The sequence below is a fragment of the Cetorhinus maximus genome, chromosome 25, assembly GCF_964194155.1.
Source record: "Cetorhinus maximus chromosome 25, sCetMax3.hap1.1, whole genome shotgun sequence".
Classification (NCBI taxonomy): domain Eukaryota; kingdom Metazoa; phylum Chordata; class Chondrichthyes; order Lamniformes; family Cetorhinidae; genus Cetorhinus; species Cetorhinus maximus.
Window position 1 is genome coordinate 41,971,559 of NC_135903.1, and position 16,454 is coordinate 41,988,012.

General features: G+C 43.2%; 1 protein-coding gene across 2 annotated transcripts in view; it reads right to left on the reverse strand.

Moving 5' to 3' along the window:
• The window catches only part of LOC144668071 (solute carrier family 15 member 2-like), a 158,743-nt gene extending 142,525 nt beyond the window's left edge, over nt 1–16,218 (reverse strand). Inside the window, exon 1 of one of the 2 annotated variants that reach the window (XM_078529841.1) lies at nt 16,099–16,218. Coding sequence is in view for 1 of the 2 variants with exons in the window: in XM_078529840.1 (XP_078385966.1) it covers nt 8,857–8,865 (9 nt within the window). In the remaining variant the exon portion in view is untranslated. Of the gene's footprint in view, nt 1–8,856; nt 8,973–16,098 lie in introns of those variants that run through there. The other variant, XM_078529840.1, reaches the window with a different exon arrangement.
• Nucleotides 16,219–16,454: the final 236 nt, after the last annotated feature.

Here is a 16,454-nt window from a genome sequence, read left to right on the forward strand (position 1 = left end):
GTTTACTATAAATTCAGGGCCCTTTAGTACAGCCTTGGCAAGTGAGTGCAGCTGACTAACTGAGTGAAGACTTGGAGTTCAGGGAAAGAGGTGTTTATTTCCTTTTTCTATCTTTCTCACCTGTAGGAATTGGTTTGTGCTCTACTACAGGGAAAGCAGCTAGCTTTCACAGTTTGCAAAGTATCTGGTAAGTGAGTAAGTTCTATTATATCCCTAAGGTTTAAAATAGTATGCAAATTGGTGGTAAAGTTAATAAAATATATTAAAAAAAGCAACATAAATAAGTGATTAATGTAATTACTTAAAACACATTAAGGATAGCAGGACAGGTGATGTGTTGAGGTTGCAGCACATGGAAGCTCCTGGATAACATTGTGATCCTGGGTGAACACATCTGTCATGTTTGTGGCTTGAGGAACTTTGACTCAGAATCATTGAACTGGAGGCTGAGCTGCAGACTCTGACACATCAGGGAGGGGGGGGGATGTTACCTGGATGCTTTGTACCAGGAGGTGGTCATAGAATCATAGGCCTGAATCTTCTGGTTGGTGTAGGGGGGTGGGCCCTGTTCACTGAAGTGTAAAATGATGTGTGGTGATGTTGGGCATGCTCCCAACGCCACCGTGCATCATTCCGATCTTCAGTTTGGCAGGTGTGCACTGGAGTTGGGTGTGTGCCTGCTGAATTGTCAAAGGCCTATTAAGGCTATTTAACAACTAATTAAACTAATTGTCTGGGCTGCCTGTCCAACCTTAAGGTTGGCCGGCAGGCGAAGACCCCAGTCGGCCTTTGAAGTTCTCATAAAACCACATCAATGGGCGGGATGAGGTTTCCTGAAGGGTTATAAATCAAATAAACTTTTTTATTAAGATTCATTGACATGTCCCAGCTCTGTGACACTGTCACATGAGGGGACATGTCTGAATAATTTTTTCTATTTTTTTTTTTCAAGACGTCATAATAAAAATAATCGGACATGTGTGAAAGAGCACAAGCCCCAACTCTCCCTCCTCTCCCTGCCGCACAGGTAGTGCTGAGCGCTTCTGGGTGCATGTCACACTGGGTGAGCCTTAATTGGCCCGCCCATGTAAAATGGTGGCGCACAGCTGATTGTGGGCAGCAATTGGCTGTGTGCCCACCTGCGCCCCCTCCTGCCCAGCCCGCACGATGGGGAGAAAATTCTCCCCATAAAGTTATACAGCACAGAAACAGGCCCTTAGGCCCATCGTGTCTGTGCTGGCCATCAAGCACCTATCTATTCTAATCCAATTTTCCAGCACTTGGCCTGTAGTCCAGTATGCTATGGGGTTTCAAGTGCTCATCTAAACCACTTAGGACAGGGTCTTCTGATTTGGTCAGTGGTCAGGGACAGGAGGGTGTGGCTGTGAGTGTGGCAGGTAAGGGGACCCAGAGGGCAGGAGTGTGAGCCTCTGCAATTGTTCAATTTGAGGTTCTCTCAGCTTGTTTGGATGAGAGAAGGGGCTGTAGAGTGGATGAGCAAACTGACCATGGCACTGTGGTACTGGAAGCCACTCAACTGGGGGAGCAAAAAGGAACATAGTGGTAGTAGGGGACAGTATAGTGAGAGGGATTGACACTGTTCTCTGTAGCAAAGAGCGAGAATCCAGATGGCTGTGTTGCCTTTCCGGGGCCAGGGCTCAGGACATCTGCTCAGGGCTGGAGAGGAATTAGCAGTGGGAGGGAGAGGAGCTAGTTGTCATGGTCCATGTGGGTACCAGTGACATAGATAGAACTAGGAAAGAGACTCTGCATAGAGAGTATGAGAAGCTAGGCACTAAATTGAAAAGCAGAACCTCAAAGGTTATAATCTTTGGATTATTACCAGAGCTGTGTGCAAATTGGCATAGGGTACATAAAATTAGAGAAATGAATATGTGGCTCAAAGACTGGTGTGGGAGAAATGGGTTCTGGTTTGAGGGACACTGGCATCAGCAATGAGGAAAGTGGGGGCTGTACTATTGGGAGAGTCTACACCTGAACTGGTCTGGGACCAGTGTTCTTGCAAATCACATAACTAGGGAAGTAGAGAGGGTTTTAAACTAAATATTGGGGTCAAGGGATCAAATGTGGAAAGATGTGTCATATCAAGGAGTAGAGACAAGGTAAGTGGAAAATAGTAATATGGGAAATGAGGGCCAGAGAATGACAGGAAGGGACAGAGAAAAAAACCTAAGAGTGCAAAGAATCAAGACTAGATGTCACAAAGATAACAAAGACTAAAATAAAGGCTCTGTATCTGAATGCGTGTAGCATTCATAACAAAGTAACTGAATTAATAGTGCACATTGAACTAAATAAATATGATCTGATGGCTGCAAGATGACAAGGATTGGGTCCTGAATATTAAGGGGTATATGATCTTCAAGAAGAATAGGAAGCTAGGTAAAGTTAGAGGAGTACCACTGTTAATCAAGGATGGCATTTGTGCAATAGTTAAAGATGACCTTGGATCAAGAGATCAGGATGTAGAATCAGTTTGGGTCTAGATGAGGAATAGTAGAGGAAATAAGTCACCAGTGGGAATGGTCTACAGGCCTCCTAACAATAACCACGATGTTTGACAAAGTATACAAGAAGAAATATTGGGTGTTTGTGATAAAGGGATGGCAATAATCATGGGTTACTTTAATCTACATAGAAACTGGAAAAATCAGATTGGTGGAAGTAGCCTGGATGAGGAGTTCATAGAATGCTTTCAAGATAGTTTCTTAGAGCAACACATTCTGGAACCATCCAGAGAGCAGGTTATATTAGATTTGGTTTTGTGTAATGTGACAGGGTTAATTCATGACCTCAGTGTAAAGGCACTCCAAGGTAGCAGCAACCACAATGTGATTGAATTTTATATCCAGTTTGAAAGGGAGAAGAGCGGGTCTAAGACTAGTAAGAACTTACTAGTAAGAACTTAAATAAGGGTAACCATGTGGGCATGAAAGCTGAGCTAGCTGAAGTGAACTCAGATACTAGGCTAGGGGATAGATCAATAGAGAAGCAATGGCAGACATTTAAAGGGATATTTCAGAATAAGTATATTCCTACTATAAAGAAATTCTAAAGGGAGGTCCCACCATCCGTGGTTACTTAAAGAAGTTAAGGAGAGCATCAAACTGAAAGAAAAAGCATATAACTCTGCAAAGATGAGTGGCAGGTCAGAGGATATGGGGAGAAAGCGGGAGCAGGCTGTTGAGTTGGATGATCAGCCATGCTCATAATGAATGGCGGAGCAAGCTTGAAGGGCCGAATGGCCTCCTCCTGCTCCTATTTTCTATGTTTCTATGATTGGTCAGAATATAAAGAATAGCAGAGAATGACTAAAAGGTCAATCAGGGGAAAGAAATTAGAGTATAAGAGGAAGCTAGCTAGAAATGTAAAAACAGATATTAAGAGTTTCTACAGGCATTTAAACAAGAAAAGAGCAGGTAAAGTGAGTGTTGGTCCTCTAGAGAGTGAGAATGTGGGAGTTCATTGTCGATAATAAGGAATTGGTGGATGAAATGAACAAATATTTTGCTTCTGTGTTCACTAAAGAGGATACAAAAAGCATTCCAATAATAGCTGTAAATTGGGAGGTGGAGGGGAGGGAGGAACTTGGTGAAATTACAATCACTAGGGAAGTAGTACTGAGCAAACTGATGGAGCTGTGGGCTGACAAGTCTCCAGATCCAGATGGACTTCATCCTAGGTCTTAAGAGTTGGCTAATGAAGTAGTAGATGCATTGGTGCTAATTTTCCATAATTCCCTAGATTCTGAAAAGGTTCCATTAGACTGGAAAGTAGCAAATATAACCCCTCTATTCAAGAAGGGAGGGAGGCAGAAAACAGGAAACTATAGGCCAGTTAGCTTGACGTCTGTTATGGGGAAGGTGTTAGAGTCAATCATTGAAGAGGTATAGCTGGGCACTTAAAGCTCAAGTTAATCGGGGAGAGTCAGCATGGTTTTATAAAAGGGAAATCATGTTTAACCAAGTTATTAGAGTTCTTTGAAGAGGTAACATGCATGGTCGATAGAGGGGAGCCTATAGACATACTGTGCTTGGATTTATAGAAAGCATTTCATAAGGTGCAACATAAAAAGTTATTACAGAAAATAAAAGCTCAGTGTAGTTGGTGGAGTATGCATAAATGGGTATTTTTTGGATGTGACGAGTGGAGTTCCTCAGAGGTCTGCTGGGGCCTCAACTTTTTACAATTTACATCAATGACTTGGATAAGGGGAGTGAAGGCATGGTAGCTAAATTTGCAGAAGACGCAAAGATAGGTAGGAAAGTATGTTGTGAAGAAGACATAAGGAGCTTGCAGACGGATATGGATAAGTTGAATGAGTGCGCAAAGATCTGGCAGATGGAGTATAATGTGGGAAAATGTGAAGTTGTTCACTTTGGCAGGAAGAATAAAAAAGCAGAGTATTACTTGAATGGAATGCAGAATTCCGAGGTGCAGAGGGATCTAGGTGTTCTAGTGCATGAGTCACAAAAAGTTAGTATGCAGGTACAGCATGTAATCAAGAAAGCTAATGGAATGCTATCCTTTATTATGAGAGGAATTGAAGGATGTTATGCTTCAGTTATACAGGGCATTGGTGGGACCGCATCTCAAATACTGTGTGCAGTGTTGGTCTTATTTAAGGAAGTTTGCATATGCATTGGAGTCGGTTCAAAGGAGATTTATTAGATTGATACCTGGAATGAGCATCTTGTCTTCTGAGGATAGGTTGGACAGACTGGGCTTGTTTCCACTGGAGTTTAGAAGATTGAGGGGTGAGTTGATTGAAGTATGTAAGATCCTGAATGGTCTTGATGAGGTGGACATGGAAAGGATGTGGGTGAGTCCAGAACTAGGGAGCACTGTTTTAAAGTTAGGGGTCACCCTTTCAGGACAGGGATGAGATTTTTTTTTCTCTCAGAAGGTTGTGCAACTTTGGAACTCTGCCCCAGAAGGTGGTGGAGGTGGGGGGTCACAATATTTTTGAGGCAGAGGTAGAGAGATTCTTGTTGGGCAAGGGAACCAAAGGTTATCGGGGGTAGATGGGAATGTGGAACTCAAAACACAAACAGATCAGCCTTGATCTTATTGAAGTTCGAGGGGCTGAATGGCCTACTTCTACTCCTATTTTGTATGCTTGTATTTGGCAATTCTCCCTTTGTCTGCCATGCTCCATCACTGCCAGGTTTAGAAGCTTTTGGGGGCGCTGGGCACCAAGAACATTCACAGCTCCTCCACAACCCCTCACAATCACCTCTGCCATCACACTCTCTCTCTCTTTCCCCCCTCCCCCCACCATCTGCACCATCATTGTCTAACCATTAAAGCACAAACCTGCAGAAAGGTGCATTTAAAGATAAGCCCCTATTCACTGCCTTAATAATAAAGCAAAATTTTAAATGCTGGAACATTTTGTTGTATGCAATCTTTCAATGTTATGGTGTCTGTGGCCATTGTGTACAGGCCCTTGTATACGGACTCCTGTGTACACATCGTGTGTTAGTCCATAGTGCTAGCAGAGTTGGAGAACCAATGCCACCTGTGACCCAAGACAATGTGGGTCTAGGAGTGTGCCTTCCAGTAAAGGCCGATCCCCTGGGTGTCCATATTGTTCAGTGGAGCCCAGGCGTACAGAAGTGTGGAAAGGTGAACGATGGAGGCTTTTGTCACATGACTTCCTCCTTCCAACTGCCCCCATTGGTCACCCAACCTGTCCATTGTCCCAACACCCCACATTCCCAGACAATTGGGGGAAAAAAAACAGAATCGCCATTTTCCAGTTGGATGATTCTGAACTGTCAGGCAACATGTTTTTCTTTCCCATCAGCAATATAAAGTGTTGAAAGAAGTGTTTTATTTTAATACGCCTTTGATTTTTCTCCTGCATTGCTCCCAACAATTTTCTGGACATATTCAATTCCTGATGACTCATGGATAGTTCTAGAGTTTAGGCCTGGGGAGGAGAAGGTTAGTATCACTCTCTCAAAAAAATCTAATAAATACCATTGCTGGTTAAAGAGGAAATTAACGCAATAGTGAGGAAAGATATTAGCTCCGACGATGTGGTATCTGTATGGGTAGAGCTGAGAAACACTAAGGGGCAAAAAACGTTAGTGGGGGTTGTATATAGACCCCCAAACTGTAGTGGTGAAGTTGGGAATGGCATTAAACAGGAAATTAGTGACGCGTGTAATAAAGGAACATCTGTAATTATGGATGACTTTAATATGCATATAGATTGGGCAAATCAAATTAGTAACAATACCGTAGAGGAGGAATTCCTGGAGTGTATACGGGATGCTTTTCTGGACCAATACATTGAGGCACCAACTAGAGAACAGCCCATCCTCGACTGGGTATTGAGTAATGAGAAAGGAATAATCTAGTTGTGCGAGGCCACTTGGGGATGAGTGGCCATAATATGATAGAACTCTTCTTCAAGATGGAGAGTGACGTAGTTGATTCTGAGACTTGGGTCCTGAATCTTAATAAAGGAAATTACGATGGTATGAGACGCGAGTTGGCTACGATGGTTTGGGAAACGTTACTTAAAGGGATGACGGTGGATAGGCAATGGCAAACATTCAAAGAGCACATGGGTGAACTGCAATAATTGTTTATTCCTGTCTGGCACAAAAGTAAAATAGGAAAGGTGGCCAAACCATGGCTTTCGAGGGAAATTAGAGATAGTATTAGATGCAAGGAAGAGGCATACAAATTGGCCAGAAAAAACAACAGACCTGAGGATTCGGAGCAGTTTGGAATTCAGCCAAGGAGGACCAAGGTATTGATTAAGAAGGGGAAAATAGAGTACGAGAGTAAGCTTGCAGGGAACATAAAAACTGACTAAAAGTTTCTATAGGTATATGAAGAGAAAAAGATTGGTGAAGACAAATGTAGGTCCCTTACAGTCAGAAACAGGGGAATTTATAATGGGGAACAAAGAAATGGCTGACCAACTAAATACATACTTTGGTTCTGTCTTCACAAAGGAGGACACCAATAACATACCAGAAATGTTGGGGAACACAGGGTTTAGTGAGAGGGAGGAACTGAAAGAAATCAGTATTAGTAGGGAAATGGTGTTGGGGAAATTGATGGGATTGAAGGCCGATAAATCCCCAGGGCCTGATAATCTACATCCCAGAGTACTTAAGGAAGTGGCCCTAGAAATAATGGATGCATTGGTGGTCATCTTCTGAGATTCTATAGACACTGGAACAATTCCTACAGATTGGAGGGTAGCTAATGTAACCCCACTATTTAAAAAGGAGGTAGAGAGCAAACAGGGAATTATAGACCAGTCAGCCTGACGTCAGTAGTGGGGAAAATTCTAGAGTCCATTATAAAAGATTTAATAGCTGGGCACTTGGAAAACAGTGGCAGAATGGGACAGAGTCAGCATGGATTTATGAAAGGGAAATCATGCCTGACAAATCTACTGGAATTTTTCGAGGATGTAACTAGTAGAGTTGATGAGGGGGAGCCAGCGGATATAGTTTATTTGGACTTTCAGAAGGCTTTTGACAAAGTCCCACATAAGAGATTGGTGTGTAAAATTAAAGCGCATGGGATTGGGGGTAGTGTATTGAGATGGATAGAAAACTGGTTGGCAGACAGGAAACAATAAGTGGGTCTCTTTCCGAATGGCAGGCAGTGACTAGTGGGGTACCGCAGGGATCGGTGCTGGGACCTCAGTTATTCACAATATATATTAATGATTTAGATGAGGGAATTAAATGTAATATCTCCAAATTTGCAGATGACACAAAGCTAGATGGGAGGGTGAGCTGTGAGGAGGATGCAGAGATGCTTCAGTGTGATTTGGACAAGCTGAGTGAGTGGGCAAATGCATGGCAGATGCAGTATAATGTGAAATGTGAGGTTATCAATTTTGGTAGCAAAAAGAGGAAGGCAGATTATTATCTGAATGCATATTCCCCTCAATTTATAGCCAATGGGTGTCCTGGTACACCAGTCGCTGAAGGTGAGCATGCAGGAGGTAAAGAAGGCAAATGGTATGTTGGCCTTCATAGCCAGAGGATTCGAATACAGGAACAGGGATGTTTTGCTGCAATTGTACAGGGCCTTGGTGAGACCACACCTGGAATATTGTGTGCAGTTTTGGTCTTATCTGAGGAAGGATGTACTTGCTATAGAGGGAGTGCAAAGAAGGTTTACCTGACTGATTCGTGGGATGGCGGGACTGACATATGAGGAGATTGAGTCAGTTAGGATTATACTCACTGGAGTTCAGAAGAATGAGGGAGGATCTCATAGAAACCTATAAAATTCTAACAGGACTAGACAGGGTAGAGGCAGGAAGGATGTTCCGATGGTGGGGGAGTCCAGAACCAGGAGTCACAGTCAGGATATGGGGTACACCATTTAGGACTGAGATGAGGAGAAATTTCTTCACCCAGAGAGTGGTGAGCCTGTGGAATTCGTTACAACAAAGTAGTTGAGACCAAAACACTGCTTTCAGGAAGGAGTTAGATATAGCTCTTGGGGCGAAAGGGATCAAAGGATATGGGGAGAAAGCAGGAGCAGGCTATTGAGTTGGATGATCAGCCATGATCATAATGAATGGCGGAGCAGGCTCGAAGGGCCGAATGGCCTACTCCTGCTCCTAGTTTCTATGATTCAAAGGATGCGTATGGGCTCAAAGACAATATTGTGATAGTTGCTGTGGTGATAACTTGGAATTGCTGCTTTTAATGTGCTGCCCTTTCTTGGTATTGCCATCTGGGCAGAAACTGGTTTTGTCTCACCCTGATAAGCAACTCCCCTGCAGAGGCTTTCTCCTGGTGATGAGCCTCCCAATACAAAGGTCAACACTTGTCAGATACTCACTGCTGTCATTGGATGCTGTCCATGTGCCTATGTCTAGTGGAGACTACACCTGTATCTGCAGCATTGACAACATCAGCCAGCAGCTAACAGGCAAAAGGATGGGCACCAAGGGGCAAAAAGAGAGAATTCTGAAAAGATGCTTAAAAAGGGTCTTTAGGAGGTGAGGAATTATGTTGAGATGGAGTAATTTTGAGCAGAATTCAGGGCACTGTATCTATGATAAAACAGAGGGTGTGAGAGGGCCGGGTGGAGCAAAGCTGTGGAGAAAGTGAAAAGCTCACTGGGTCTGACGAGCCTTCAGTAGTTTGGCAATGATAAGGTTGTTGCAGGTGGAAGAGAGGCTTGAGGCTCTGAGTCCTGGGCTCACTGAACTTTGTGACAGATGGATGCAGGAAAAGAGTGCCATACAGAGCAGCCTTCACCACACTTTGTTTCACATGCCAACCTCCTCACACACCCTTCAGCCCCTAACTCTCCTCACACTCCCCTCACATGCCAACAACCCTTGCACCCTAAATCTTCCTCATAGTCCCCTCTCCAACACACAACCTTGGAAAAGGCTGAAAAATATTTAAACTCCACTTTGAACCCTGTAAGGTTGAAGCATCACTTGTCCACAGCCACTTAACTTCAAGTGGGACCATCCTTTTAAATTCGAGCTGCTGACCAAAATTTCCACTAGGCAACAGCTGGCACAAGTACAAAGTTACACAGGCACATTATGCCAATTATTCAACTGTCCTGACTTTAGAGAAGGGGAGGGACAAGTGTGTGAATTTGTGCTGACTGCACAGAGCTTGGTTTTTCAGCCCCAGCAAGAAATCAAAAATGTCCTGTCCTGCGACTTCTGAAAATGTGCAGCCAATAGGAGAGGCTTTCCTCTGAGTTAAAAGGGTCCTGGATTTGAACACACAATCTTGGCTGACACATCAGTGCAGCACTTGTCAGAAGTGGCACCTTTCAGATGAGACACCACACCAAACACCAAAGCGTTATCCTCTCTCTCTCCAGTGGGAGTGAAAGATCCCTTGGCACTATTTCAAAGAAGGGCAGATGTGTCTTGCAACAATATTTACCTAAAACAGACTAACTTCTTATTTATTTAATTGCTGCTTGTGGGATCTTACTGTAAGTAAGTTGGCTGCTGAGATCCTTACCTTATAATAGTGTCTACACTTCAAAAGGATTTCATTGTCTTTGAAGTACTTTAGAACAGCTTAAGGTCATGGAAGTCATTGCTTAAATGATTCTTATGTGGAATTTGAATGTCTTTGAAAGGGTGGAGGATTCTATGATGCACAAAGAGCTTTTTGCCTTTGGGGTAACATTTACATAACACTGAAACAAAATTTTGTTTTTGGGTAATTGTTTGTGGGATAGTTCCTGTCTAACGCTGCCTTCTCAGATCATCAACGTGCCACAGTAACAATGTTGTTCAGGGTGGAGTTGCATTAAGAAAGCTGCTCTATTTTGAGGGCCCATCCACAGTTGTGCAAGTTCACCTGTCCGCCAACAACCTCAGTTCCTGTACCGCAGAGAACTTCAGGCACAGGAAGCTGTAAGGGAGTGCAGCCTGATCTGGAGCAGTAACAAAGGTTAAGAGCCTGGTATAAATTAAATTTCACTCATAGCACCATACTGAATAGAAGGAGACCATTTAGCCTATGAGGCCTGTCCCAGCTCTTTGATAGAGCTATCCAAATTGACTCACTCCTCTGTGCATTCCCCATAACCCTGAAAATATTTCCTTCAAAAGAGAATTGGATAAATACTTGGAAAGTTGCCATTCAATCTGCTTCCACCACCTTTTCCAGGCAGCACATTCCAGATCCCAACAACCCACCTGTAAAGAAAATTATCCTCATTCCCCCTTTAGTTCTTTTGCCAAGTATCTTAAATCTGTGTCCTCTGGTTACTGACCCACCTGCCAGTGGAAACAGTTGAATGGGAGAAACTATCAAAACCCCTCATTATTTCAAACACCTCTCTTCAATCTCCCTTCCTCTGCTTTAAGCCCCCTGCCACAGTACACACCCGGCATGAGAAGCGGTGAAGTGATGGCGTGGCAGGTGAATGACAGCTTGCCCATCATCGAAACAGCGTGTTTCCTGGGAATACATAATTAATGGGACGATGCGGCGTGAAAAGCTGCCATTGCGGCCGGCAGATAAAACATCCTTTTTCCTGCCCGCTACCGCACTTAGTGCAAATCTGGGACAATTCTGCCCCTGGCTTTGCCAACTCCCTGGATTTTGAATGGTTACGGGATGACTTGATTTAAGTTTTCAAGATATCAAGGGAAACAGAGCAGATAGAGAGAAACTATTCCATTGGTTAGGGAAGTCTAGGACTAGAGAGGATTATCTAAAATTTAGAGTGAAATTAGGAAACACTTTAGCACTAGAAGGGTGTAAAAGTTTGGAACTGTTTCTAGTTCCACAAACTGGAATTAATGCTATATCAATTGTTAATTTTAAAACTGAGATTGGTTCATAAAAATCTATCGAAGTTGTTGAGCAATATGGGGAAATGGTGGGTATATGGAGTTAGGTCACACATTAGCCATCATCTCACTAAGTAGCAGAACAAATTGGATAAATGGCCTCCTCCTATTCCTCTATTTTATGATCCTAATCTATGTTGGCTGCCATTCTCGACACATGACCTCCCATGTCACAATAAATTTTGTCAGAGTAGTGTCTTTTAAAATGTTCCCCACAACTGACAATAAGACTTAGCCTGTAGATTCCAGATTTATCCCCTCTTTTTTGAACAAGAGAACCGAAGGGACGGCCACTAATGGTGCAGTGAGTAAAATTGGGAGTGCACAAAAGGCCAAAATTAGAGGAGCACAGATATCCCAGAAGGTTATGGGTCTGGTGCTTTCAGAAGTAAAGAGGGGCAAGACCATGAAGGGAATTGAAAACAAAGATGAGAATCTTAAAATCAAGATGTTGCTTGACCAGGAGCCAATGTAGATCTGTAAGCACAGGGACTTCTTGTGAGTTAAGACATGGGCAACAGGGTTTTGGATGACCTAAAGTTTATGGAGGATAGAATGTGGGAGACCAGCCAGGAGTGCCAGGAATAGTCAAGTCCAGAGGTAATGAAGGCATGAATGAGGGTTTCAGCAGCAGATTAGCTGAGATAGGGCCGAAGTTGGGTGATGTTATGGAAAGAAGTGGTCAACATGCTGGCACAAATCTGAAGTCAGAAGCTCATTTTGGGATTAAATGTGACATGAAGGTTGCAAACAGAGTGGCTTAATCTCAGACTGTTGCCAGGGAGATGGATAGAGTTGGTAACTAGGGCGCTGGGAAGTGGGATTAAGATGTGCGACTAGTTTATTTTTTTCTCTCTCTCTTTTGGCCAGCACAGACACAATGGGCTGAATGGCCTCTTTTTGTGCCATAACTTTTCAATGGCTCCATGGAAAGTAGTTTGGAGCAGGGAACAAAAACAATGGCTTCAGCCTTGCCCATATATTTAATTGGAAGAAATTTCTGCTCATCCAGTACTGGATGTCGGATAAGCAGTCTGATAATTTAGCAATGCTGATCTCTCAAATTTACTAATCCAAGATATTGATACTAAGTATAGGAAATGATATAGGTATAATTTGAAAAGTTGAACAGTATATTAAGTTATGCACAGTTACTCCACCCTATTATCATGCTAGGCACACCCAGGCACAACATTACAGTCACTCAGCTGGTCTGAAACTGGTTTCACCAACAGGAAAAAAAACAACCTACCATGACGCAGTTAACGCCCGTTACAACAGGCATTGCTCCTATCACACAGCACCACCTCTATCAACAATTCATCACTGCCTTTGAACTGAAAAGATGTCATCGACATTTTACAGTCAGCTCTGCAGAATTAGAGAACCTTTAAGCTGTCAGCCGTGGCTCAGTGGTAGAACTGTTGCCTCTCACTCTGCCTTCTTAGTTAGGTATACAAAAACCCATGGCACTATTTTGTAGAAGAGCAGGGGAGAGTTCCCCAGTGCTCAGTCCAATAGTTATCCTTCAATCAATGCCACTAAAACAGATTATCTGGTCAGTATCACATTGCTGTTTGTGGGAGCTTGCTGTGCACAAATTGGCTGCCACATTTCCTACATTATAACAGCGTAGTTATATAAAATAATACTTCATTGGCTGTAAGGCGCTTTGGGATGTCCTGAGGTTGGGAAAGGTGCTATATGAATGCAAGTCTTTCTTTAGGAACCTTTTTATATCCAACAATCTTGTCCATTTTTCATAGATTAGTCACATCTCTCCAATTTCTCCCCTGGTTCCCCAATTCCTTTGCTCAGCAGAACCACATCCAATTGACTCTTGTACCTATTTATATTGTCCAATTTAACGGCCTTTCCTGAATTGATGCAAATTCCTACCAATTGAGCATACAGATCCCCCTTGAGTTCTAAAGGCACCCACTATGGAGCCTCACAAGATGGAGCGCTATCAGACATGGGGCTGTAACAGTGGAAACCTGAACCTGCCATCCACACTTGCAAGGAGTTCAGCTGACATCAGTGGCCAGGCTGCGTTTGCTCTATCTAGCTAATACATAGCCACCCCTCAGGCTGCAACATTTACAGATAATGTACAATAACTGCGCTCAGCAACTGTGATACTAAATATGCAACAATTTGTTGCATCAAACTGTGCAAGAAACAGTGCTTCAAAGGCAATCAATACTGAGCGAAGATTTTATACCAGTGGACCACCCTGTGGAATTGCTCACTCTAGTCCGAAGATACTTTGACGCAATCAATCAATCAAGTCCGAGTTATCTGTGTCGTGCTGTAGCTCTAAGGTGCTCTGGTGAAGCTCCAACTGGAACGCTGAGCAGAGTTCCTGTCCTCACTATGTGATATCTGTCAGCGCTTTTTCCTTTTGTAAGCAAAAGAAGAAGGATTTGCCACTTTTAATTTTAGAAAAGCCAGAGCCCTTTAACAGGCACCTGCAAGCTCGCTCCATGGAGTGACGGGTAAATGCGTTCACTCATGTGGCACTGAGCAACACTGTTCAGAATGCCCCCAAGTTCCACACACTTCTGAGCTGATTGCAGCCCAGATGCGTCAATGCCCCTGGAGTGGGAATTCAGCGAGGGGAAATTAGCCAAGAGAAATTATCCAGGCCCTGCTCCTAACCAATGCCCAGTGGCCACTGACTGGAAAATGCACATTAGCAGACCAGGGTGATTGTATAAACAGTCTAGTGTGTTGCAACCTACAGTCAAATGGCTTGTCAACACTTAATTATGGCTTAAACATGAAGAATGGACAGCTGTGTGAAGTACCACAGGACAAGGAGAAAACTGACAAAAATATATTTGTCTGATTGCAAGGCCTGTGCTGAGAATGGGTTAAAATCTAAGGGGTTTTAAGATCATAGAATTGAAATAACGAATAAACTGGGGTGTTGATGAGAGCCACAGTTGGCTACCTCAGTTCAACCTCATTTCGGCTGCGCTTAGACTGAAATTTTTCCCTAAGAAAGTGATTCTCTAGGTGATCTCAGTTCACCACAGTCGATCCTTCCCAACTCTGATTAAAATTTTCCATCAAGCATAGTTGCAGAAATTGTTCAAGGCTCACTCAGAGCAGCCAGCCACCAAGAATCCACCACCACCATCTATAGTACCTGGTGGGGCAATCTGACAGAGATAAACACATTCTTAGTGACAGGGGTTGGGCAGTTTGATGGTTTACAATGATGCAATCTACTTCCCTCTCAGACTGCATAGAATAAGTAACAGGAAACCCACTGTCCCAAGTGCTGCATTTATGTAGCACCTTTCACACCCTCAGTACTAAAGTGAGTTAGAGCTAATTAAGTACTTGTTGAAAGGTAGTTGCTATTCTAATGTATGAGAAATAGCAGCTAAATTCTGTACAGCAAGATCTCATAACAGCAATAAAATAAATGACCAGATTATCTGTTTTTAGGTAACAGTCGAGCGATAAATATTGGGCAGTGGAGAATGCCTCTGCTCTTTTCTGAACAGAGGCTGGATCTTTACATCCACCTTAGAGGCAGTTCCTCAACATTTACCATCTCTCATGCCTTTATTATTTAAAACACCCTCGATCAAATCATCCTTAAACCTTCTAACTTCAATGGAATACAATCCAGTTTTATGCACCCGGCATAGACCAGAGACTATTTCCTCTGGTGGGAACAAGGAGGCATAATTTTAAAATAAGAGCCAGGCCACTCAGGAGGGAAATCAGGAAATTGCTACCCTGCACAAAGGGTAGTGAAAATCTGTATCTACCGAACCTACGATTTCCACCAAAAGGCTGTATATGCTGGGTTCAACTGAAGCATTTAAGACTGAGATCACTAGACTTCTGTGTTAAGGACTTGGGATAGGGAATCAAAGGTGATGAATGAAGTTGAGGTACAAACTTGTGCACACACTGGAAGAACAGGAAATAAATCAGTAAATTAATAGATTACTCAAAACCAGTCACCTCACTGAGAATACCAGCAACGCTATTTACATAAATTGGTGGAAAGTATTAAGATGAGTTTCCCTCTGATAGTTCAGTGACTGTACTGGTCAGGTACTAAGTTAAAAAGGACAGGATGGTCAAGCTTTTCCTCGTTGGTCTGCACTGAGTTGGCTGATGTCAGCCAAGGACTGCTTGCCTCTGGCCTCATTCTCCATGAGCTAGCAGTGAAAGGTTAGCCCAAGCTCCCTGTCCTGAACTGTATCCTATTCTTCCTAGGCTGGGAAGCTATATATACATGTTAACTTTGGAACAAGACGGAACCTATTGGAAAGAAAGAACCTCAGCCATGTAGCTGGCCTTCTACACAATCAAACTGATACTGACATTTGCAGCAGTCACTTTGGTGAGATGCTGATGTCTGGAGCCAGTCGCTCTGAAAACCCTGGCATGCAGTGATAGATAATGCCCAGGGAAACTGGACTCCAGGGAGAGGCAGTGCCCAGGGAACCTAGACTCCAGTGAGAGCTTCAGGAGAAGGAGGAAGTGAAGCTGATAATAAATTGACAAAGTGAATGCTAGTTTGTAAGATTCTATGATACCATGGTAACAAGTTAGTGTTATTACTTTGTCAAAGGTATTTAATTTCTAAACTGAGGCAATAACTTGGTTCGAGCTAACAGCCACGGAGTACGACACACTGAATGGGATAGCAACAAACATATAAAAATTGGCAATGCAGAAAAAAATAAACCTTATCTTAAAACACTTACATTTACTTTGAACTTGGTAAGTATGAGAGTACTTTTCTGTGTCTCCTTGGTGAACTTCTTTGCTTTAAACCAGTTTGTGTTCTGCTTACAGTGTCATGTTACAGCCAGCCCAGACTTCTCACCTCCAATCAGATTTCACACTAACAACTGGGCCAGGAAGAGCAGCACGCACTAAGGTAACTGCCCAGTTCCTCTTAGGATTCCAAGCAATCACAGGAAACACAAAGTCCACTGGAAAATACACATCCCACAGAACACATCCTGTGACTGCAGAGTTTCCCAGCTCACCCCATACACACCAGCAGCCCCTGTCATTCAACCTGTTTCAGCTCATGCTTTTTAATGATTTTCTTTTC